This window comes from Pyrus communis, chromosome 13, assembly GCF_041283825.1.
Source record: "Pyrus communis isolate YQ-2024b chromosome 13, ASM4128382v1, whole genome shotgun sequence".
NCBI lineage: Eukaryota > Viridiplantae > Streptophyta > Magnoliopsida > Rosales > Rosaceae > Pyrus > Pyrus communis.
Window position 1 is genome coordinate 22149421 of NC_142577.1, and position 25034 is coordinate 22174454.

The 25034-nt window shown below is 35.0% G+C and overlaps 3 protein-coding genes across 4 annotated transcripts; all 3 read left to right on the forward strand.

Annotated features, from left to right (window-relative positions):
* Window positions 1-2409: 2409 nt before the first annotated feature.
* Window positions 2410-11958, forward strand: LOC137736794 (uncharacterized). Of its 2 annotated transcripts, XR_015954735.1 has the most exons (5): window positions 2410-2527; window positions 2612-2773; window positions 3038-3484; window positions 4981-5076; window positions 11406-11958. XR_015954735.1 is itself a non-coding variant. In XM_068476063.2 (4 exons), the coding sequence occupies exons 1-3, from the start codon at window positions 2453-2455 to the stop codon at window positions 3479-3481; spliced, it is 681 nt and encodes a 226-aa protein (XP_068332164.2). In that variant the 5' UTR covers window positions 2410-2452; the 3' UTR covers window positions 3482-3484; window positions 4981-5302. The 2 variants fall into 2 exon arrangements, 1 of the variants encoding a protein (XP_068332164.2); XM_068476063.2 differs by lacking the exon at window positions 11406-11958 and having other exon boundaries at window positions 4981-5302.
* On the forward strand, window positions 8725-9763 carry LOC137736795 (transcription factor bHLH147). The gene has a single exon (XM_068476065.2). The coding sequence runs from the start codon at window positions 8945-8947 to the stop codon at window positions 9599-9601; it is 657 nt and encodes a 218-aa protein (XP_068332166.2). The 5' UTR covers window positions 8725-8944; the 3' UTR covers window positions 9602-9763.
* An 8911-nt stretch (window positions 11959-20869) lies between the features above and the next one.
* Window positions 20870-24073, forward strand: LOC137736796 (prefoldin subunit 3). The gene is made up of 6 exons (XM_068476066.2): window positions 20870-21122; window positions 21339-21396; window positions 21968-22039; window positions 23106-23225; window positions 23305-23406; window positions 23690-24073. The coding sequence occupies exons 1-6, from the start codon at window positions 20977-20979 to the stop codon at window positions 23762-23764; spliced, it is 573 nt and encodes a 190-aa protein (XP_068332167.1). The 5' UTR covers window positions 20870-20976; the 3' UTR covers window positions 23765-24073.
* Window positions 24074-25034: the final 961 nt, after the last annotated feature.

Here is a 25034-nt window from a genome sequence, read left to right on the forward strand (position 1 = left end):
TGCAGTAAAAATTGTGTTTTTTTTTCTTTCCTTCACACATGTTATCAAAGCATGTCTCTAATTTAAGAATAAAAATAACCGCCGTTTCACTCTTGCTCTTTCTTTCTCTCTCACATTTCTCTCTTACTTTTCTTTCTTTCATATTATAATGTTTTTTGGAATTGTTACTGGCACTCTAAACTTTCTATAGTTAGAAAGAAAAATACATTTGTGAGTTAGAAAGAAAAATATACTTATGAAGAGTGTAGAATAAGACTTTTAAGTGCTAATAACAAAATTAAAAAAAAAAAAAAATATATATATATATATATTTAGGAGCTCCATCTAGCATGTTCTAAGCTTTTTCAACTTTGTCAAGCACGATGAAAGTGCGTAGTTGGCCACTGCGGAAGTGGACTCCACGAATTTATCGGTAACAAAACGATGTACAAGTTTCCAGACATTTTTTTTGTGATTTGTTAGTGTTTCTATACCTTTTATCCCCATAATAATAATAATAAAAGGCCTAAGTGAATTATGAGTCTCCATAATAATAGAATAGTCGAAAGGTGGTCCATAAAATGAAAATAAAATAGGGATTTAAGCTCATGTGATGAAGTTTGATAAGATTTAGGTTGAAAATTGAAATTTCTGTCAATTTTTCATTAATTATTAACACGTAAGCCACACATATAAGAGTAAATAAAACTCTCTGGTAATTGTTTGTGAGTCTATATGTGAGACTAACTTTAGCTAACTTTATCTTTTTAGCCTTATAAGTGAGCCTTATGTGTTAACAATAAATGAAAAGTTACGAAACTTTTAATTTTAAACTTAAATTATAACTGATTTCATCACATAAATCTAAATTCTAAATTCTTTTACGACATAGTTTATCTTCCAACTATTCTATCACCATTAAAATTATTAATTCAATTAAGCCATAAAATAAGCTTTGTGAATTTGTAAAAGAAGAGAGGCGAGGGCCTCCCTCCAAAAGCCGTTGTGATTTGTATATGAAAATCGTGCTAATTTAATAAGCGGCAGTCTGCAATGCGTAGTTAAGCATTCACAAAAGTTTGAGCCTTCAGGATTCACGTGTTATGGATCAATCTTGTCTATAAGGAAAAAGACAAGATAGCTGAGAGCCATACTAACGTATGCACCGCTGCACGTATGTGATACTTTTTTAGTCGAATAATGTTATTCATGCTATATTTTTATACCATATTTTTATATCATTTTACGTGATATCTGATGTGGACAGCTACATCATTTGAAAAATTTGCAAAATCCAAGGAAAGAAATAAGAAAGACTCCTTGTATACCACAATCATCATTTAATTAACTAGTTTTTCTTAATTATTAGTTTATTAAATAATGAACTAAATTTAAAAATCTGATTAATTCAAATGATGTGACTGTCCATATTAAATGTCACCTAAGATGATATGAAAATATGGTACAAAAATACAATTCGAATATCATTACTCTTTTTAGTCTTCAGTGGCTAGTTTATGATTTTCCGATGATCTAGATTCGAACACTTTCTAAGCTTCTACCACACATTCATGGTTACAATCTTTTTCGTATTTTTTTTTTATTATTTTGTTGTAACGTACTATACTTCTCAACTTTTAAAAGTTAGTCTACAGGAGCTTTTGGTTTAAATACCAAATTTAAAATAATTTAACTTGAAATATTATATTTTTAGTTTAGGTATAAAGTCAAATAATTTGCTAGTTAAAATGACAATAATGCTCAACCTTAACATCATTAAGATGTATAAGCATAATTACTTTACGTAATTAGATTATAGGATTCTTTCCGATTATTGATTGATTAGGAAAGTAATTTTACAAACTAAATCTTATGGAATACATTGCCGTTGATTATTCAAAGGCTTTTGGTTGGGATTTTTTTTCATGATCCCATTGTTATTCCTAGTTCTGCCACTGACTTTAGTGCTGAAATGCGGTTCATTTTCTAATGATGATTACAAACTAGATACGATGTGTTGGTGCAAAATTTGAATCAACTTTTATTAAGAAGGGAAAATTTAGCAATGTCGTTAAACTTACAATCTTCTTCTGATCTGCGATTTGACTTTCAATTAGGTTTTGAGCCTTGTAATTAAATTACTCTACACTACAAAGAGTGAAAAGGATTGAACTCAGAACACTTTAAACGAAGAGAAAGACCCAAACCACAAGAAAAATCGAACCGAGGCATATTTTAAAACGTCCTTAACCGAATGGAAGTAATAACCCTCAACGTAACTGAAAGTGGGCCTGTAGATTTTCTAAGCCCATCTTTAGTTTAATTGGGCCATTTTGTGATGGACCTTTTGCTATGTCTGTTCTTTCTTCTGCATTTTAGGCCCATATATAACATCGTCGCCCAAACGCGCTCTTTAAAAAGAAAGGAAAATCAAAACTCGTTTTTCTCCCGCCAAGCAAACGAACCAGAGAAAATGAGAGAGAACCGAACACCGCTCAAGGACCAATCCCGACCTGTGAAGCTCGCGACTCCCGTTCCCAAGAAGAAGGTACGATTTCGAAACCCTAATAGTTTCCTCACCTCAACATTCGATTTCGATCGACATTTCTGATTCGCCGAGTTTCTCTCGCAGATTCCGAAGAAGAGCTTGAACACCGTCTTTTCTGCAGTTTCGGAAGACGAACCGGTGGATAATTTCAAGATTTCAGTGGATTCTACTCCGATTTCTGAGAGTTCCAAGATTTCAGTGGATTACACTCCGATTTCTGTGATTTCTGATGTGGATTTCACCGAGGTAAGCTTCAATTTCAGTCCCACTTTTTGAAAATTTTCGTTTTAAATTTCAGTCCGAGTTTCGTTTTTGATTTATCGGTTTTATTTCTCTTGATTTGTTGTACGTCTTAGCTCAGGTCGATTGGATTTGAATCGATCTTAATGTGCCTGTTTGGTTACTGAGAAAATGTCCGAATGAAATGAAATATCTGAATATTTCTGTTGGTTTGAAATTGACTGTGTAATTGTGATTGTGAGGATTTTAATTGCATATTTTATCGTTCAGAGTATGATGCTGGTGCCGGATCCAGCTCTGTCGATGCCATCAGAGACATTGCTTCCATCCAATGTCTCACTGTCTCCGGAGGCCAGTGTCAATAAGGATGGACTGGGCAATGTCTCTCTAAGTAGTGGTAAATCAAGCGAATTTGATGGCTCGAACTTTGGTTCTATGGAGGCTGACATTGTGGAGAGATTTCTCAGGCAAGCGCGGACTCAGGTCTTGAATTCCGAGGTGGATACTAAATCTAAGAAGATTCTGGATGCGCTGGTTGACATTGTCTTAGAGGAGCTCCACACTTCACCTGCAGAGAGGGACTGGGTAACTGAACTTCTGTCGACAAAAATTTACATAACAATGGCGTGTTTTGTGCTCTGGATCATTGCATTGGCTGTCTGGGTGTTCGGCTCTGGATGCCGAAACACTTTTCGTGGACCTCTGCCAACTTGAGCAGTAAGACCTCTTGTCTTGGGGCGTAGCGGTTTAGCTTTTATTCTTCCAATTTGAGCTGATTTAATCCTCTTGTTCTTGGCATTGTGCTCATGGTTGTGGGCATGCACAGTTCACAATGGATAGTTTTATCAATATCTGAAATATTAGTTGTGTACACATATATGCTCATGGCTTTAGTATGGATAGTTGTCCACTCCTATCCAATCCTCGTCAACAAACGAGCCCCAAATGTGATATTCTAGTATCCCCATTCCAATCTTAGTAATTTTGTGTTCGTGACTTTTAGTCTTTCAGCATGCCAATTTTCATTAGTTTGTGACTTGTCGATGGAGATTTACTAGAAACTGGATCGTACCCTTTCTACTCATTTTTACAAGGACATTCTTGAGCCCTTCTGTTGTACAATTGTTTTTTCTTTTCTTTTGGCCCACAGAAAATAGTTAACATGTCCAATTTTGTGTACTGGATTGAGCCCAGATTTTGGCCCATATGTACACATGCTCCACACTTGTGCAATCTTATCAATGCATTGAAGAGGACTTTGATGCCCTAATGTTAAGTTGTTTAGGTTAATGCAAGTAAAAGAACTCCTGATATGAGCATCTGGTTTTTCTTGTCTGGAAAGTCATTCTGAAAACTAGTTTGGGTACCATACTTTATGACGCATAACTAGTTTTGACACCGTACTTTTGACGACACATAACTAATTGATTTAAATTTAACCAAGTTAGTATGATCAAGGATTTTAGTTAATTGGTTCTGTGACTTCTGTCCATCGTCTAGCAGTTTTGTGTGCCCCAACTATGAAATTCCAATATACTAACATTTGAATCATCTTCTGTAATTATTGGTAATGCGAAAACCGGTTGCTTGAGCCCTCCAGTTTATCCACCAACTAGTTTGCTTAATTTGTCATTCTGTTAGGATTGGGGTTTCATGTGCTCATCATTTTGTCTGCTTAATTTGCTGTTTATCGTTTTGTTTGCTCTCTACCTATATAGACATATTTGGAAAAAAAGAGAGGTGGCGGATGTGTTGATTGCTGATTTACTATAGCTGAATCTTAGTAATATATTAGATTAAAAAAAAGACATATCCACTTGGTGAATCTGGTAGAACACATTCTTGAATGGTTGAAATCATCATTCATTAGCCAAGCTAGGTCTGTGATGACATAAGCAATGCGATCATACCATCTTAAAAAAAAATCTGTTAAAACTAAACTATGATGGTAAGTTGAATTTCAATTGGAACAAGGGGAAGAAAAACCAGTCAAACCTTAGGGTCAAAGATTCGTTCTAATTTACAGCACTAAACAATCTTAGGGAATAGATTAATGGAGGGGAGGTGAATTTTTAGACGACAGCTATAAGTTGGTTTTTCAAACGCTTGTCGTCCTTCTAGTTATTAATTATTTCCTTCTAGTTAAATCTTTTGTCTTTAATCCTCATAAATTGACAGCAGAGGCCTAATTGCTTTTATTTTAATGTAACAAGGACTCCGGAGAACAGATGAAGAACGGGATAAACTTCTACTGTGAGAGCAACTTGTTGGAGGGAACCAATCAAATCGCGCCGACGAATGGTCCGCAGGTAAATGTCTTGTTTTTAAATCTTGAAAATAATTTTTAGTTTAGTGACAGTGCAAGAAGGAGAGAGCTAGCTCTACTGAAAATCAAAGATTCTGATTTGGGTATAATTCCCAAAGGAAGGAGAGTTTGTTGTTGTTTAAAGTAGTGATTAGCATAATTAGAGGGAAAAACACTAGGAGCCATGGATGAAGATTCTGTGTTGAAATCATTGGTTTGGTTATGTTCAATCTTCCCATAAACAAATTTATCTTAGTGCCAAAAACCTAGTTTAATCACATAGTAGGGCATATGTAGGTGTCCAATTAACATATCACAAGTTTTCTTTTGTTTCCTTAGAATTTAGTTACATAATACTTATATGAGAATAACTTACATGTAACGGGCGTCTACTTCTGTTTATTTGTATCTCTCATCATGTGATTAGTCACATTCTAGGAGATGTAGAGATAGTGGGAAGAAACTCTTTAACGACCTCTACTTCTCTCTCTACATCCCACAGCACGTGATAAGCCACATCTTGAGAGATGCAAAAAGAGAAGTTTTTGCCGACTAGGTTCATACAGTATTTACTATAGAGATTAGAGATCTAAAAAGATAGATATTTAGTGATAATCTAGTGAGATATTTATAATCATAGTTCACACCAAACCACCACAACCATTGGTCAGGATTCATTTCCGGAACCCTTGATTTGAACCCATATTATTCACCCTTCCAACCTTCAACATTCATATGTACCTATCTTTAATTTTTTGGGTTTTTCCGGTGCTTTTTCCATCCCCTCTCACTTTTTTGTGCCTCAATTGTTTGATTGTGTCTGTCACAGGGGAGGCAATCCCTCTGGTGCATCATAATGCCATCTTGTGGTGGGTTTTTTTAGACTTTCAAAAGCATATTTTAAGGTTTCTTAGTATACAATAACACATGCCCACCATGATTTATGATGAGAATTAGGATTAGGTTCATGATTAACAAAACTTTAAGACATAAGCTAAACTAATCCCAAAACCATAAGTGATATGCGCATCTGGGCCTTCGTTTATCCCATTGTCAGGTTGTTGGCACTATTTGTCGTTTAAAAAAAAAAATTGTTTATTTTTGGTTTTGGACCAAATAATTGTTGCTAGATCTGGCATTGGAATTATGTCGACGGTGGTGTTCCTCCGACTTGTGCCCGATGAAATGTTCCTTGGATAGGAATCATAGGGATAAATTAGGAAAATTCATTATTTTTTTTATTTTCAACATTTTTGCTATATTTTAATTTTAGAGTTTAAGATTTAATAGGATGAAATCAAAGTAGAGTCGAGCGAAATAGGATTGTCCAGTTGTGTTTCGATGCTTGTATTGTATCATTCATGAAATATGTTATGCATGCGTTAGAAGTTACCACAAGTTACGGTAAGGGAGGAAAATAAAATGGATTTAGATAGAGAAAGTTTGGAGTAAATGGTTGTTCAATTAGCTATTTTATTACCCTTATGTGAGGATTCTCTTAGTATAAGGTATTCATTAAACTTAACCAGTCCCCATAGTTATGCATAAATTTCACATTGCACTATGAAATTCACAACGCTTCTTTGGCCAAATGTTTTGTGTCTCAATTTGTCATTCAGCATCAATTCTGCCAACAATTCCGTCAAAATCGAAGACACAACTCTCTAATTTTTTTTTCACTTGGGTGCCATGTTAGTGATTTTGACGGAGTTTTTAAGGGAATTGACGGTAAGCAGTAAACTGAGATATCAAATATCAATCAGGAAAGCAATGCTATTATAATTTTCGGTGAGCAATGTGTAATTTGACCAGCGCTACAACAGTTCTATGGGTTATGGAAGCCAACCAAAAACAAAAGAGAGGGTTTTCTTTTACTTTAAGAATATAAAACGATAATTATGTCGCAAATTGCGATTATAGTATGAAAAATATCTTGTTTTCTTAACAAAATAAAAACATTAATAAAAGGAAGAAGCCCTGTCGGGAGGAAATGCGGAGGTGGAGTTGGAGCATAACTGCATGTTTTTTTATAAACTCTCTGATACTTAATGTTTTTTTTTATAATACTGTATAATATTTATACAAAAACTAACGTTAAATTATAAAATGACAAAAAATTCGTAAATAATTTCGTTTTGAGAGACTCCTTTAGCATTTCTCGGTACAAATACGAAGGCCTGCGAAGGATACCAAAAGCGCCTGAGAATGCAACCCACATTGCACATGGATTTCCCCTTTGTTTATCATTTCTTTTCTGGATCACCACCATTCAAAAAATCATTGCAGGGAATGAAAACAAAACATTTTATGTGGGACCCCCCGACCTGGTCAATTAGTGGAAGCCAACACCACCACCATCCCATCCAATAAAATTGTTACATTTATATGCCGCCTTAATCTTAATCTTCAATCTTTAATCCTTAATCTATACTTTCATCATGTGTATCATTAATGTATTGGATGGTGTTTGTTGGGTTAAGTTTCCTCTTCAATCAAATTTTAAATTATTTTATTCGGTGGCCTTCCTTTTCATTGGCAGGTGTTACTTCTCACTAAATTAAACTTTGTTTTTCTCTTAATTCTTTTTTGAATTTTTGGTATTACTTCTCACGTTTTCTTGAATTTAAATGTTCCTTGGGTTTTGGATTTTGTGTGTTGGCTTAGTTTAGCTACTAATTAGGAAGATAATTAATTAATTAAATTATTCAAATTAGCATAGTTGTGTGACTTGTTTTCTTCTAGAGTAGATGTTAAATTTAGGTAAAGGGCTTGATCACAAAAGGGACAATGGCAAAACTTTGTTTGTCAAAGGGAGGTCATTTAGGTATGCCATACAACTTTCAGTAAATTTTAGGGCATGCTTATAGCCTAATAGGGTTAAAGGAACAAAATTGGACCTAAGCAAAGAAGGGGCAAGGTTGATAGCAATGCATAACAAGATCAAATTTGTTGGTTTATGATAAACTTACAGTATTCAACTTAAAACTAATTGATACGAAATTTTTACAGTTTTTAAGTTTTTTTGTTTCCATCTTAATTAGCTCGTCATTTATGATTGATTTGGAACTAAACGTGTGGTTTAATCAAACTTAGCAGCATAAAACCACATGTAGACAAATTGAGATAAAGATACGCACTTTTATGTATAAGAGAAATTTCGTTGCGCTTGAATACAAAATTCAAACATTTATCATGTTTTTTATTATTAACTTAAAATGTCTATCTAGTCATATTTCTTTTCACATGTAGAGAAGTAAAATTAAATAATTACACAATCCTATTTCACTATTACCGATATGGTATTGAGGAAACAGTTCGTTAAAAAAAATTCATAAGAATACTTTAGTTAGTTAGACTTTATATCATGCAAGAAAATGAATTTTGAATAGAAAAGTTATAAGAACATTTTATCGTATTTTGCAAGTGATCGATTATTTTGATATATAAGATTGTTCTGTTTAATTCACTGCTTCTTTAGCATTGTGGTACCTCCTTCTTAATGGTAGATTAGAGTATATATCGGTAGTAAAAATGGTATTCGGAAAAAGAAAAAGGAAGAATAAATCTAAGAAACGACATTTCCCAACAATAACTAGTGAGTGCGTTTAAGGAAATCACGCGTGCTGTCATCTGATTCCTTTATAAGCCTCTTCCCACCGTTCCTCCTCTTCTTAATAGTCCCCACCTTCTCTCTCTCTACTCTCTCTCTCCATCCCTTCCACCCGCAGCCACCTCCGTTCCGTTCCGTTCTCTCTCTCTTTCTCATTCCTCTGTTGGAACAGAAAACCGAAATCCCCTTTCAAATACCATTCCAATTCCTCCGTTTGATTCCGAATCCTCACACTCTCAATTTAAGGGGAGAATCAAAATCCATGGCGTCGACTCTGATTTCGAATGCCGTAGCCATCTCCGAACGAGCCCGGGATCCTTCTAGAAGGAAAAAGAAGAAGAAAATCCAATCCAAACAAGACCACCTCCACCACCAAGAACCCGCCAACAGCCACACCAAGTGGAAGTCCGAGGCACAGCAGCACCTCTACTCCTCCAAGCTCCTCCACGCCCTCAACCAAGTCTCCATTAACCCCGCACCCGACTCCTCCGCCCCCGCCGCCAACTCCTCCGCTTCCACTTCTACTCCGCCACGCGGCCGAGCCGTTCGCGAGACTGCCGACAGAGTACTCGCCGTCGCAGCTAAGGGTAAGACCCGCTGGAGCCGCGCCATTCTCACCAGCCGCCTTAAAATCAAGTTCCGCCAGCATAAACGGCAGAGATCCGCCGCTGCGTCAGGGACCGGGTCGACCCGGCCCAGGAAGACCAAGTTCAGTGTTCAGCGGCTGAAAGGGAGGGGCTTGCCGGCCGTGCAGAAGAAAGTACGGGTTCTCGGCCGTTTGGTTCCCGGTTGCCGGAAACAGCCGTTGCCGGTGATTCTAGAAGAAGCGACTGATTACATCGCGGCTCTGGAGATGCAGGTCCGAGCCATGAGCCGGCTCACTCAGCTGCTCTCCGGTTCAACTTCCGGCTCCACTTGATTGAACGGGGCTGGCATGTTGCCATGGGTTCCTATGTCGATCAATCTTCTTTTTTTTTTTTTTTTTTTTTTTCCCCTCTTTTTTTTGTCTTTTTTGGCTCTCAGTGCAAGTAATTGTCATTTACCCTGTTAAAAACATAATGTCTAGCTCTTCTCTTTTTCATTTTCCAGTAATTCTATTTCCACCCACACCACTACGAAAAAAATGGAAGAAATCTTCAATTGAATAACCAAATTATTATTATTATTATTGGATAATTTAGGTACGTGTTTATTTGGGTTTATCCTACAACCCGATTTTCACTCTCTTAGTTTTAGGTACCAATTTTGTTCTTAATGTAGCTGTCAAGAGAAGAAGGGTTTGTTTGCAAGTGTTTTAAAGAAAATGTTTTTGGATTTCAAAAGCATTCAAAGTGCGTTTTGAAAGAAGCACCTAAGCTTTTCAAGTGTTCTTTCAGTATTCACTTGTTTTTTTTATTAAAAATTTGTTTCAAAAATATTTTCATTAAAATTATTTTCTACCGTTTTAAAAATATTTTTAAATGAGCTCTAAAACTTTGTGAAAATGATAATCTTAATCTTCAAATTGTACAAAATAACTTGTGCCTCATTCTGAACTATAAAATAGAGCAAATATTGTGTTACTATCTATTTATTAAAGATATGAAGGGTAACTAATTTTCTCTTAGTTCAGCGGTATGTATAAGAATTTGAGAATTCAATTCAATTTTAATTGGCAATTCGTGGTGAGACTCTTTTAAGCAATCGTAATAAATACTATTTAGACGTACAAAAATGCATCCTTATGTAAAAAATTTATATATACATTGACAATGCCACTAGTATTATAAAGTATGTGAGCTATGATGTCTCATTTGTGTCTTAAATACCCATTATTCTTCACGCAGTACCAACAGGTGGATGGTTCTTATTGGGTGACGTGCGCATGTTATATCGTTGTGTTTGTCACATTTATCATCTGTTTTTATACCATGTTATAATGTAATTATCTACTCGTTGTCAATTGGTTTTAACCTGAAAGCGGCAACAACATTTGGGTAGCAAGGATAGAACTCTATGGAGCTATTGGGTTAGTTTTGACATGACCGATCACTTGCAAGTTTGGGGACACACACATTGTAACCACTTAGAAATGACAAGACCTTTTTGAATGTTGTGGAGGAAGAAGGGAAGAGGGAAGGGGCAATTTAAACATGTTAGGAAAATGAATAATGGAATCCAATATCGTATGGGGTTTTGGTCATACACCTTACTATAGTAGGACTGTAGGGGGTAGATAAGTAAAAAGAATGGGGGTAGAAAGAAAGAAAGCTGCCGAAAGTGTCAATACAAATAATTTGACAGAAGACTAATTGAAGAATGATGAGATTTTTATGGTGTTTCAGAGTATTAAATATTCTGATTTTTTAAAACTAAAATCTAACAGTTTATTAGCATGCGATGATCCGGAGCAACATAGAATTATTGGGAAGGAGGTGGTGGGTTAAATTACAACATATATATATATATATATATATGCATGTGCGTTTGTCGTCCCCACCGGACAAGAGCACACTAGTCCCGATTTGGGGCGATTGCTGGTTCTATCTGTGCCCCCTTCTGTGCTCACCTGCCCCTCTTCACAGGGGTAACATATTTTGGTTAATACGTTTTTGGACAAAAACTCTCATTTTATCACGGGGTATGATTCTTTCCACTCTAAATCACTCTGTTTTTCAATTCTCTTATATTTTTACAGTCACGGTTAAGCAACGTCAATATCTAATGTTGATTTCTTTATACAGAGATAGAAAAGGGAAGTAAGAGACGAAGAGATCGGATGGGAGGGAATCATACTTCTTTCATCACTCACTTTGCTGGCTAGCAGTGTCACAATCCTTCTCCACGTGTCCCTCCACAGAGAGAGAGAGATGAAGGGGTCTTCAACGCACACACGGGTGTTTATGTTTCATCGCTATCAGTGGGATTGGATTAGGGTTTTTGATGATTGAATTGGACTGACTGGGGAAGGATAACTAGCTCCCTTGTAATAATATTGTTCAAAAAGGACCACATGCACCACAACAATTGCTCATACTGTCAATATATGCATACGACTCAGAGACTCAGGGGTTTGAAAACGAAAACGAAGCGTGTGTGTGTGTGTGAGAGAGAGAGAGAGAGTGAGAGAGAGAGTGAGAGTGAGAGAGAGAGAAGAGAAGAGCAGAGGAGAAAGAGCACATGGTGGCATTGATTTCATTTGGCATACAAACACCAGACTACACATGCAAGCCATGTGCATTATTTAATCCCCCTTCTCCTTATTAGTCCTTTTGAAGACAGTTGTTGACATGTCTTGGCTTTTGAACGTTGATAATACATCGGTAACCTCGTAAGTCAAAGCAAAACTAATATCGACATCTCTTGAAGCTGATAAATATCAAATTATGAATCGCTATTAGGTTAAAGTATCGATAATATCAATTACATATTCATTTGTCAAAAAAGTATATTTAAGCGCACTCGTAGCCATATAAATATCAATTTTGAATTGCTGTTAGGTTAAAGTGTCGATAATATCAATTACATATTCATCTACGAAAAAAAGTACATTTAACTCGTAGCCTTGTATACTCAAAAGTTTTACACCACATATCTTCCAAAGAAACAATCTTATGTTAGGAACGTACAATTTTTGTTTGTCAAATAATAGATTTGTTAGATTAAATGTTAGATTAGAGAGTCGACAGAGTTCGAACCCATGTCTCCAAAGAAACAATCTTATGTCAGGAACGTACAATTAGATGTACCTAGAAACCGAGTGTCGTTGCATAATTGGATGTTGAATTTGATCCAACGACTTAAAAGTAGTAAGAGATCTTATATTATATTTGAGGCACTGGTTGTTACACAATTGACTGTTGGCTTTTGATTTAATAGCTTAAAACTGATAATCGCGGACCATTAGATTTGATCTAGTGGCTTCAAAGATGTAGACCTTCAATACATGTAGATACTTAAGAAAAATATTTATAATTGCATTGGTCTTCTCTCCCTTTTGGGGGCGCAAGTGCAATTTTCAATAATATCAGCCTATAAATCCATTAGCAATAATACATCGCCCAATTACTCTCTCCACTTACTTAATATATTCCACGAGTGGTATGATTTCATATTGATGATGAATAACCTTAAAATTATCATGGTGTTTATTGAGAGCTAAGAAAGCATCTGTAATCAGTCCGACATTCAACAGCAAATTGCCTTTGTTGTTAAGTTTAAAGGTTTTCCCACCCACCACACCAAATGCACCAATCTACTCATGCATTTGACAACATTTGGTTTCATATGATTATCACTAACACAATGTTTTGTATTCCTTGTGAAGTCATCGGAGTCTTACTAATTCAAGTATTATAATATGATTAATATGAGGTTTATATATATATTTTTTAATACATCGATATTTTTTATACTAAAGAGGAGGGAGAATTCAGTTAAGCCACACAATGGGCAACCTAATTTGGTATCGAATTCGTCATCCATGAGATTCAAACCTAAGACCTCTCATTTCCAAGTGAAGATAAATATCACCAGACTGTAGTAATGAATGACAAGAATTATATTTAGAGTATATCTATATCTATCTATCTATATAAAGTGAGAAGACTAAAAAGGTGAAACATTCAAAATGCCAAAAAATGCCCCTCCCTAATTAAGAATTCCACAACAAAACAATTTAATTAACAAGGGTAAATAGTAAAACTAGATCATTTTGAAAATTTCAAACAAAGCACCCACGATGTGGGTGGTTACTTGATGAAATTAATATTACTATATTTGACAAAAAAAAAAAATCAATTAGCATACACGTAAGCATGTAATATGGGGCTAGTTATTAATAAAAAGACCGGTTACAATATTGCGGGTATCATAAAATTATCACTAAAACCATGTCTACTCATGCATTTGAGAACATATTTGGTTTCATATAATTATCACCAAGAATGTCTCGTAATCCTATTATGGAGAAGATCATAGTGTTACTAATTTAGGGATTATATTATGAATGGATGATAATGTGTATTTTAGCGTATGTATTATTAATACATAAATTACGTGTTATAATATTAGTGTAATTTTGGAATTACATTCTTAACTGTTGATAGAGAGAAATAAATGATGGAAACACCTGGTTTATAAAAATTTACAAGATGCACCACATCTATTCATATCTAATCTTACAATCAAGATGTAAGGGATTTTGTTGCTCAACTCGTTAAGAGCATTTACTCGTAAACTCAACTTTGATTCTCATTCAGTCATCTTTATATCTCCCCGATTACTATACAAAACAAAAGATCTGTTTGCAGAGATGGCGGAGTTGTTAGCATGCATATTAATTAGCCCCGACCCACTCAAAGATAAGAACACGAAATTAACGTCCATACATGTTTACTTTGCCCAAACTCCATGAAACCTAATCATAAATCTATTGGAGGTTGCCGGCTCCACAAAAGCATCATTTCATTAGTCGCAAGCATGTGCTTCTCTTAGCAGTTACATCAGTAGTATTGCTCAAGCATGCATGTTTCTGCTTTATATATATATATATATATATATATATATATATATTGAATTTTACCATGAAATAGTGAATTGAATGAGTCTGCTTTAGAACAGTAAAGTCAATTGCTTTTGAAAGGATATAACAGAATAAGTTGCATTTGCAGTACTATATTGCACGCACTTGATTAATTTGTTTATTATTCGGAGTTGGATAGATATGATGTTCTTTGGCCAGCTAGCGTTGTAAACCAAGTTAGGTATATAAATCTTTGTTCCAGGCATCCAGCTAGGTTACAGAAACAAATAACATTGTTTATATCTTCCACTAATTTTATATATTCTTTTGCTAACTTTTTTTTTAATATTGAATCAAAGCTCAAAATGATGTTATTTTAGTTGCTTTCAATTGAGTTTAACCATATATATCACCAGTGAGACAGTTTCCTTCTTTCACACTTCACATTACCAATGCATAATTCTCCAAAAGGTTGAGACGGGACCATATATATAGTGTCATAGTGATTAGATTTGTAGACGAGCAATTTATGTATGAGTGGTATAAATATCAAAAGGGCATTATGTTTGCGATAATGGCTCTGATGTGATTGTGATTTGTATATACTTATATATATTGGTTGAAGTTCCATCGACGGTGAAGAGCTATTCACACATGATCATGAAGACGAAACCCTATTTGTCATACAGAAGCAGCAGTTTCCTTCAAATATGCAACCCTAATTAAGTTCTAATGAGAAAATTGCATCTAATTCTCAGCTCAATGAAGCAACAGACAGAGGAGGAGTAGTATTGTTGGTACTGTGGCAAAGATATTCTAAGAAGAGATATATATATAGTGGCACACATGAGGAAAATCGTTAGTCGCATGTGATCTGTCAAGGCATAGACCAACAACATAGATCGGTATTGCATTGAATCACCTTTAAATGTCTTCGACCATGTAAGTAAGCAACCAACCAATGATTAATGCTAAAGAGATTAAATTTGCAAACTAAATTATGTATCACCAATAAACAATAAACACATTAATCAACACTTTAGTAATAATTCAATCATCAACTTTCATATATTTAGTTTACAAAATTTCATTTACAAATTTAATCGCATTACCCTTTTCATAAATATGGGTCTTGCGCCATGTGAGTACAAGAAAAGCCAAGGGAAGAGAAAAGGACATGCGTTTGAAAATCGTATAGTCTAGACTATTAAAGTTGTTTAGACCACATGGAGGTGTCGTGGGTTTGTCCATTAAACTCCAATAACAAATAAAGTAAAAGAGAAAAAGAAAAAGTCGTGGAGAAGATGGCAATTCCATATGGTCAGCATTACCTACCTAGAGAGAGAGAGAGAGAGTTGATTCATATGATAATCCCAACTGGGGTTATAGTGAAGCAAATCAGGTTCGTCGTCCTGGATGGCGACAACTTCTCTAACCAGTGTCCATTGGTTTTTGAAGGTAGGAAACTCGGGGGGCCAATGGCCAACCATCCTATATATAAACTTGAAAGTTTTCTTCCAATATATAAGACGTTTAAATTGTGACAATGTGTGTCTAATCAATCTATTTCTGAACATGAACTTTGACAGTAAAATTTAGGGTTTATTTGATAAATTACTTTGTTTTTAATTTTTATCTTTTGTCATTGAGATATTGGGGAAAAAACATATGCTGGAAATGAAAAATGAAGAAGGGTGGTGCGAAAGACAACGAAACAAACAAAGAGGAATGAATGAAAAAAAATCTTGAAAGTGAAACCAATTAGTTTAATACAGTTCTTTCTTTCCATCTTGTACATTTCCTTACTTCTAGATGTACTTCCTCCACTCTAATACAAAATTTAAAATAAAAATAAAATGATCATCAAATGAATTCTTTAAGGGTTAGGTTTCATGTCTCCTTTCCCTCCTCACTTGTATGTTTTTGTTTTCGTTTTTAGATGATTAAGGTGACTCTTAAAGTTTAAATACATTGATCCGCATATAATAACAAGTGAAAAATGAAAACACATAGCATTGTTTAAGTTTCATACCATAATTTCTTCTAATGTATTGTATGATTCTGTTACAGTTTGAGCTCACATTTTTATTTTATAGAGAAGACCCTATTTATGGTGACATGCACCAGGAATTAGGGATATTTTTCTTCAATTTATAATATTCAATCTGAATTAGAGAAGAGTTTTAATGAAATACTCTTGTTACTGTTCATTTTTAACAAAAAACCATATTTTTACTTTTTTTTGTACCATTCACTACACCTTTATTTATCATTTTTCATTAAAACTAAAGTTTTTTTGGACTTTTCGTTAGTTTTCCTTTTATTAAACCCATAGGGCGATGATTAATTACTAAAATAATCCTAAATAGTAACTCCAATTATTGTATATGGAGTATGGAGGGCAATTTCTTGTACACTAGAGCACTTCTAATAGGGTCGACAATCGAGTAGACAAATTTATTTTGATGAGCTACATACGCAAAAACTACCTCTAATGGTATAGGCAATTAAGTTTGCAAATGGATAGTGATTTTAACACTCTTTTTATATTGTACACACCCTTTGTTAATCGTAATTATTGATTTTACTTTAATTGTTTAATCTAACGGCTACAAAACTTGAGGGTTGTATATGAGGTGAGAAAATGTGTGTAACAAGCAGTAACCATCGCAGATTTTGCCTATTCTTCCAAAGTACGTAGGCAATGTTAACTACAATACCATGAGCAGGCCAATGTCGCCTCACATCTCCTTTTATAGTAAAATATTCTATGTCACAAAACTAAGAGGTAAAATTAAATATTATAGATGAAAGAAAATAATAAAAATAATTTTGCCTATTTGGTTTGTCTAAACTATTGGAGTGACAAACTTTTTCCATGAAGCAATTCAGTAGGCAACATGTCACGTTAACCTTTATAATACAAGTTTGCCTACTTTGATTGCCTGTACCATTCGAGATGCAATTAGGATTGGCCACATTAATAATACCGACCTTGAAAATAAGCTCAAGTTGAGGAGAAAGATTTAAATAATACATGTACATTGTCATCATAGTTTCTCGTGATAATAATATAAAGATATATTTAATTTTTCTATATATAACGTTGACACGAAACGTCACGATAACGGGATTTCCATATCATACATAAGTTGCTTCCCAAGTTGAGAAGCTGGCTGTACTCTTCTTTTCTCTGGTGCAGGGCCATATTAATTTAGGTGACCTTTTATATTGTTTATGTCATATATAGTTACTAATTGATTGGATTAGACAAGTCTTTTTCTTTAGTGCGTGACAAGGTTTTTCACAAGCTTTCAAGGGTTTATATGCATTCCGCTCAATTAATACAATGCGCTAGAAACTAAAAACTGATCATGCATGGCTTATGATTTGATCGATATTGAGCATGAAGATGCCAATTTGGCTTAACATCTGAAAAGCTAATAATTAATCACTGTACTATTAATCTTCCGAGATTAGCTAACTAATGTGTGGTTTTAGACTTTTATTAGTTTATGAATTATCACAGTATAGTTAATAAACTAAACCCAAAGAAAAATTGCTAACAGAGCAATTTAGTTTTAAAGAAAAGAAAGTAAGGATAAAAAGGAGTATGATGAGGGTTTTCATCTAGCTTGCAGTAGCAGGATAAAAAGGAGTATGATGAGGGTTTTCATCTAGCTTGCAGTAGCAGCAGCAGCCATGCGAAGCACGTACGTTTTGATGAGGAAATTTCATTTGCCTTTCGTAAATGGATGCATGCATGCACAGATCTGCCAAATTGTTTTTTACCTTCAGAATTCGGATACAAGAAAGATGGGTGGGGGATTCACTTAAATGGATAGGGGACCAAGCTAGACATTTCTGCAGGTACCTTATGCATGTATAATTAAGTCACATTTTTCTGCCAAAATATTTCAAACTTTAAAGCGTGTGTGTATATATATATATATATATATATAGATATATGTACGAGATATCGAATCTCCATATTTAGGCTTTGTGCATTTATTTGCATTTTATTCTATCTAAGCCATTATATCAAGTCTAACGATTTAAAACTTGACACATAAGATATATATATATATATATATATATATATATATAGGTTAAAAGTTTAACTGTAATTTTGTATAAGGGGAAAATATTTCCCTTTTAATGTGTGTTTCACTGATCTGTCTTAGAAGAAAGAAGGTATGCTGTTTTCATTGAAAGCATTCGTTCACGTCAGGGGCCGAAGGGCTTGTACTTAATTTTGTCGAGATTTAGTTGGTGATATGGCTCTTTATTTTACTTACCAAACATCTATTTGAAAAAAAGAGAGATGAAAATGATCGATGCCGATAGCAATGCATAATTTAATTCGAATATCTGAGCCCTAAAAAAGATCTCCGCTCATTCAAGGGCTATGATTGCCCATACTCTCTCTATAGTCTCTGGTTCTTTGTGTGTGCATTTGGCCTGCTGAAATTTTTCTATATATCTTATTAGTTTCGGACTAGGATCCCCTCCAGATCTTTTTGTACGGAGCCTGCAGACCAACTAATCTCATCCATTGACGTTAATTGTGCGGTTGTAAATAAGATCACGCTAAACAACACCGTTTTCTCTCCCTCACCATGCGAGATGTATCTCCCTTTCTCTCTCGAGGGCTCTGATGCCCGTACTCTCTACAGGCTATAGTTCTCTGTGTCATTTGGCCGGCTGGGATTTTACTAGATATCTTATTAGTTTCATGTTATGGGTAGAAGTAAAAAAGAATTGTTTTCTTACGAGTTCTTTTCAAAATTCGATAAAAGAAACATGCATGTTTCTTTCGCATGGTCTAATTGTGGTCAAACATAACATCAACAATAATTGGAGTAATGTTGTCGTAATTAATCGGTTTAGTTGTCATGCACATAGATAATTGTATTCAATATCTTCTTGCGGGGACCAAACAAGTGTGTGATACAGTGACACAGCAGCTACCTTGTCAAAGAGATGAGAGGACGCTCAAGAAACGATGCCAAATTTTCTCACTTTTAAACTCTCATCTTATTAAATTAATCTTCAGTTGAAAAAAATCTGGACTGGAAATTTTGAGTTTAATTAATTCCTACAAATTGTAACCAAGTTCGCATGGTAAGTTGGAGAATCTGAGTTCTACAGGGGTTGAGTCTGACTGTTTAAATTACAGAATATATTGTTTAGTTTAAACTCATATAAACCGTTGTAAAAGACTTTAATGAGGAGATAATTTAACCATCTCAACTCTTCAAGGGCTATATATACATATCATTAGTATCTTCTTCTTTTTTTCTTTTCCAATTTAGGTTTTGTTTTGATGCATCTATGTTGCATAAACCAATCCTATAACATTGCATGCAACGATAGCCAATAAATGAATATTGTGCAAACAATTATATGGTGTTTCAGAGTATATACTTCAAATGTTTTAATCATTGAATACTTCAAAACACCATAAAAATTCGAGAACAATTTTATGGTGCTTCAGAGTATATTACTTCAATCCTTTTAATCATTGAATACTCTGAAACACCATAAAAATTCCTCTAATGCGTTATCCAAGTGCCCTAGCTGCCGTTGACCAATATATATGATATTGTTACGTAGTCTTCGGGTTGAGCCAACTTTGACTTACTTCCAAGCTTTGAGGAAATTAGAAAGTAATATCCAGATATAAAGCTCGATTGTAAGACAGTGTCACAAGCAAAGAATGTTATTGTTCTATCATGACCACATGTATAAACCAAACCCACCATACGATTCTAAGACTAGTGTCGTATTCTTGTTATCCCCAATTCATTCAAACCACATATATATATGTGTGTTCACTGAATTTGATAAAAGATGGGAATAATCTATCTTGTCTTGGATGCTTTACAAAAATCTCTATTATTAAGCCTGTGGAGCTCATGCATTTCATCTCCATTTTTCTTCACTTGGAACGCTTCAAGTAGATTTTTTCGCCTTGAAGTTTATGTCACATTTGACGAAATGGAACTCTTAACCTATATATCATCAATGGTCAAAGGTAGTTTTAAGCTGGCATGAGTTGTATCCCAACGCAACATGGAAAATAAAATTACCCTTTCACTCGATCTAGCATAAATTATCCCACCCTACACTAGCCTCTACCGTGACAAAACTCAAGTCAATCATCCACACACTATGAACAAGGTAAAGAAAAAAAATCCCTCCTTTAAAAGATCCTTTGTCATAAATTATCGTCATTCTCTTTTATAATTCGGGTTAGCTCTGAGGACTATGCATTTTATTTAGAGTTTTGATATTGGAGGAAAGTCAAAAGTTGCCTACAAAAAGAAGTTTGAAAATTAGGGGAAATGACAAATCCTCGTTATGGATCAAATATTGACAACATCAACATATCAACAGAATCTGAAAAATGGTCATTTTAATAACTGAAATTTTCCAAATGGGTTTAGAAATGGAATATCTTTTGGGTGCTACAACACGCAATTAGTAAGATGATTGGATAGAGCCCACATGCAAAATCCTCTCAAGTTGGCCCAATATCTATTGAACCCTAATAACGGGCTTTTGAAAGCTTGAATTATGGACTTTTTGTTTACTAATCCCACCGGCCCACACTTGACTCAAAGATTGCAGTCCAATAACACACTCTAAACCAAAAGTGACGTCGTTTTTCGGTCTTCCTCCTCCATCCCTGCTTCTCAGCTCAGTCAAAACTGTGGAAGCATCCACAACTACAAGTTGTTTCTCCGTCTGAAATTGCAATTATCCTGAGAGTGTGAGAGAGAGAGGGAATGGCTACGGAATCGTCATCATCGTCGTCTGCGGCGGTGACAGAGCGGAGAGGAATACCAGGAGCGCAGTTCGTAGAGGACGTGCAGACCTATCTCACTCAGTTAGGCCTCGACGTCAACTCTGCCCTCGCCTTTCTCCAAGAAAGGTTCTGCCCATTTCGATTCACTCCTTTATCTATTGACCCTTTAAAGTAATTTTAATTCTGTGATCGGATTTTTGATTCGTACGTTTTAAATTTGGATTGAAATATATGAAAAGAGCTATTTTTCCAGTACTTTTTTGCTTCAAGGAATAAAAACTGTTAAAATGGATGCTTGTTAATGTCTTTTTTTTCCTTTCCCTGTGTGATTGTTGCTTGCAGACTTCAGCAGTACAAATTGGTTGAAATGAAGCTTCAAGCTCAGCAGAGAGATCTTCAGGTTTTCTCGGCAAAGCCCTTTTCTTTAGATCATAGCATTGTGTTCTTTGTTATTCGATTAGTCAACGTGGCTCGTGTGTTGTTTCGAAAAGCACACAACTACAAGTGATTATTAGACAGTGTGTCGACAGACTCAACACCATTGCATCTGACATAGTTTTTACCCCATTTATAGCTTTCGCCGGTACTTATGAAATTTGATGCTACTTGGCACGGTGGCACGTTGGAGTTTGCCTTTAAACCTTGAGTCTAATCTGCAGCTATATTGGACTTTGCCCGTGAAAAAAAAAAAAAAAAAAAAAAAATCCAAGTTTTTATAGTTAACTTGACCCCATTTCATCACCCTTGGGGTAAATTCTAGGCGTCAGAGAAAATGATTGTAGTGATTTTTCATGTTCTGTTTATAAAAATACATGTTATGGAATTGCTTCACTCATGATTGTACCTGACCTGTGACTTCAGTATCTGAAAAATCGGATTGATGTATTTTATATCAACTTATACTGTTTCTCCAATGTTTTTTTTTCCTTTTCCCATGTATTAATTTTGAATTCCTTCATTTTGATTATTAGGCAAAGATCCCTGATATTGAGAAGTGCTTAGACGTTGTTGCCACTTTGCAAGCCAAGAAGGGTACTGGTGAGGTTCGTTTTTTGTGATTCTCCACCCTTTGCAGTATGTGTAATACTATACTTGTTCTATCTCTATTTGTATTTGATGGACCTGTTTAGCAGCATGATTTTCCCTAGTGATGTCCCATTTGCGAAGCATGTTTTCTCGTAACACATGCAGTTTTACTCAATTCATGGTTTGAATTTTACTCTCATACATGAGCTTAGTGATGGTAAAAATTAAATTATTGGTGTATGATTGATTCTTTATCTTTTTTACATCTCCTATAACTTATCTTCTTCCATCTCCACTTGTTTCTCATTTCTTTCTTTCTCAGTGAGGATCTACCCTGCAATTCCTGTTTAGGACTAAATGGCTTAAATATTTTTGCCTTCCTTACTGTGAATTTTGTACTGTCCCTTTAGGCCTTCAAAGAGGTATTCTTGTTTAATTAACTACAAACTATGCTATGTAATTGAGAACTTTATAGGTTTTTCTTACATCTTTTAGGATTGGAGTTGTGTTTAGACTTAGTAAAAGTGCTTTAGAGAGTTTGTGTGTGAGTGTGTTTTGAGTGGTGGGTGGGTTCTGGGGGTTAGGAGAGGAATGATATTTCCATACTTTATGTAACCAGCAGTTAAAGCAGTATCTCAATATGGCAGATTCTGTGAGTCTTACTGAAATACAAGATAATTAGATCTAAAATTACAGATTACAGAATACCGTTGCACTCTGCCGTGTGATTGCGATTACCATCAGGATAGTTGAAGTTGTAGTCATGGGTCATTAAACATAAAATTAGGTGTCTAGTCAGGTAACATGTTGATGATGCCAATTGATCACAAATGTAGAGTACACACCATTTGCTCATATATCAAAATTTCAGCTTTCAATTGAAGGAAAACTAATGAAAAGGGCTTGAAAACTTTGAGTTTTAACGATAAGGACAAAATAAAGGGTAAAGTGAATAGTACCAGGATTGACTTTTTAGTGTAAAAATGTGGTTTTTCGTTAAAGTGAACAGTACCAGGAGCTTTTCATTAAAGTTCCCGTCAATTAATTAGATCATTTTTTCTTCACACTGTATTCGGGATGCAGGAACTTATTACAGATTTTGAGGTATCTGAAGGGATATATTCACGAGCTAGCATTGACGATACTGATTCAGTCTGTTTATGGCTGGGTGCGAATGTCATGTTGGAGTATTCTTGTGAAGAGGTAAGCCACTTCTTATATTAGCTGTTTATTGCTTTTGAGTTTAGAACACTAGCATCAGTTCTGTAATATTTTGATGCAGGCTACTGCTCTTCTCCAAAAGAATTTAGACAATGCTAGAGCCAGTTTAGAAGTTCTTCTTGCTGATCTACAATTCTTGAGAGATCAAGTGACAATAACCCAGGTACTGAATTTGAAAGAATAAGTTCATGGATTCTGTGCTTTTTATGTGTGGATACTATACATTGTTTAATTATAGGCATTAAAGAGTATGAAACTTGCTAAAGTCTAATGTCTATAATTACCAAAAGAACAAATGTGAAGGAAAAAATCTAAGGTCTATAACAGCGGTAGTGGCTGATGAAAGCAATTACTTCTTAACTTGTAATGCTTATATGTCTCTGTTTAGTAACCAGTATATATTTCTCATTGCTGGAAATCATAACGCTTTGACTACTATTAATCAGGTAACAATTGCTCGGGTGTACAACTGGGATGTTCATCAGCGCAGACTTCGACAATCTTCCCCTAAAGATTTGTGAATTGAATTTTCACCACCAGCCGGTTGGGAATATGGTTCAGTTTTAAGTTCTCTAGTGACTAAACTGTCCATCGTCTATTTACTTGCGAGAATCATACGTGCTCTCTTCATATTCGCGCTTGAAGTTCGTGTTCTGCTTAGTTAGAGAACATTTGTTCGTGGCAGAAGATGTTATATTTATTTAGGACCAGTTTTGATACGTGGTGGAATATTTGTGCTTGTTCTGTAACGTGTGAAATTGCTACAACATTAAATTGATAGGGCGTGCTTTGTTGTGAAATGCATATTCAGTACCTTGATTAACTCTTAAGTTTGGTTTTCATGTTAGTGCACGCGTTAATGAATACTCTTAATCTAGGGGCAGGAATCTACGATTTAAATTTGAAACTTTGGGATGGAAAATTATGTTATGGACCCACGGAAACTTCGATGTGAAAGAAATTTGTCGGCAAACCTAAGCAAAGATTGAGGTGTTATGTGTGGATGTGTTGCTGGGTCTGTGGTGATGTCAGTGCACATCTTATCCTTTCTCAAAAGGGTCGGAGATCTGGATGGTTGCTGATATAATATTCGCAGTCCTACACTTTTAGTCAGAAATGACATGATGTTAACACCTTAATGTGTGATTAAGTCAACTAATACAATGATTTGATTTTTGAACAAGACCCTAGTTGTTGCCTTTGAAAGGGGGATAATTATCTTCCTGTTTGTATATTGTAGGAAATGTTATCTTTTCGAGCAATTCCTGTTTAATTATCGAGTTAGTACCGTTTCTGTTCTTGACCGAATTCGATTAAGTTGGTGGGATTGCACTTAATGATCGCTTAGCTTGACACAGTTCAACAAAGTTCGAACCTGAATGATTTGTGTTAGTATCAATCGTAGTGCAATATTTGCCATTAATTTGCTTGGAACTCACATTAATTAATAATAGATATGGTGTGTTGCGCTTTTATGTGCGACTACTGCTAGCATATTTCGCTATATAGTATTTCTCAGTGATTTGTGTGAGAGTTGTATTAACTAATAGTAAACATTTCACTGCACTTCTAAATGCAAATAATGCTAGCATCTTTCATCATTAAATAGGGATTCAGAACTCAGGCTGCTGTTCTTTTTTACCTTCGTAAAGCATACAATATAAGCATGTCATTGCGCACCTAATGTAAAAAGCATTAGCAGTTCTTTTTATTTTTTGGTAAACCAAGCCACACTTCAGTTACTGTTTTATACATGAGAGTTTGAGATGGGATTTTTTCTCTTGTATATAT

Bases quoted from the DNA above. Each gene is read 5' to 3' on its own strand.
- LOC137736796 (XM_068476066.2), top strand. From the start codon at position 20,977: ATGGCTACGGAATCGTCATCATCGTCGTCTGCGGCGGTGACAGAGCGG. The intron at 22,040-23,105 runs GTTCGTTTTTTG...TTCGGGATGCAG, and splicing joins CCAAGAAGGGTACTGGTGAG to GAACTTATTACAGATTTTGA. The intron at 23,407-23,689 runs GTACTGAATTTG...ACTATTAATCAG, and splicing joins ATCAAGTGACAATAACCCAG to GTAACAATTGCTCGGGTGTA.
- LOC137736795 (XM_068476065.2), top strand. From the start codon at position 8,945: ATGGCGTCGACTCTGATTTCGAATGCCGTAGCCATCTCCGAACGAGCC.
- LOC137736794 (XM_068476063.2), top strand. From the start codon at position 2,453: ATGAGAGAGAACCGAACACCGCTCAAGGACCAATCCCGACCTGTGAAG. The intron at 2,528-2,611 runs GTACGATTTCGA...TTTCTCTCGCAG, and splicing joins CTCCCGTTCCCAAGAAGAAG to ATTCCGAAGAAGAGCTTGAA. The intron at 2,774-3,037 runs GTAAGCTTCAAT...TTTATCGTTCAG, and splicing joins CTGATGTGGATTTCACCGAG to AGTATGATGCTGGTGCCGGA.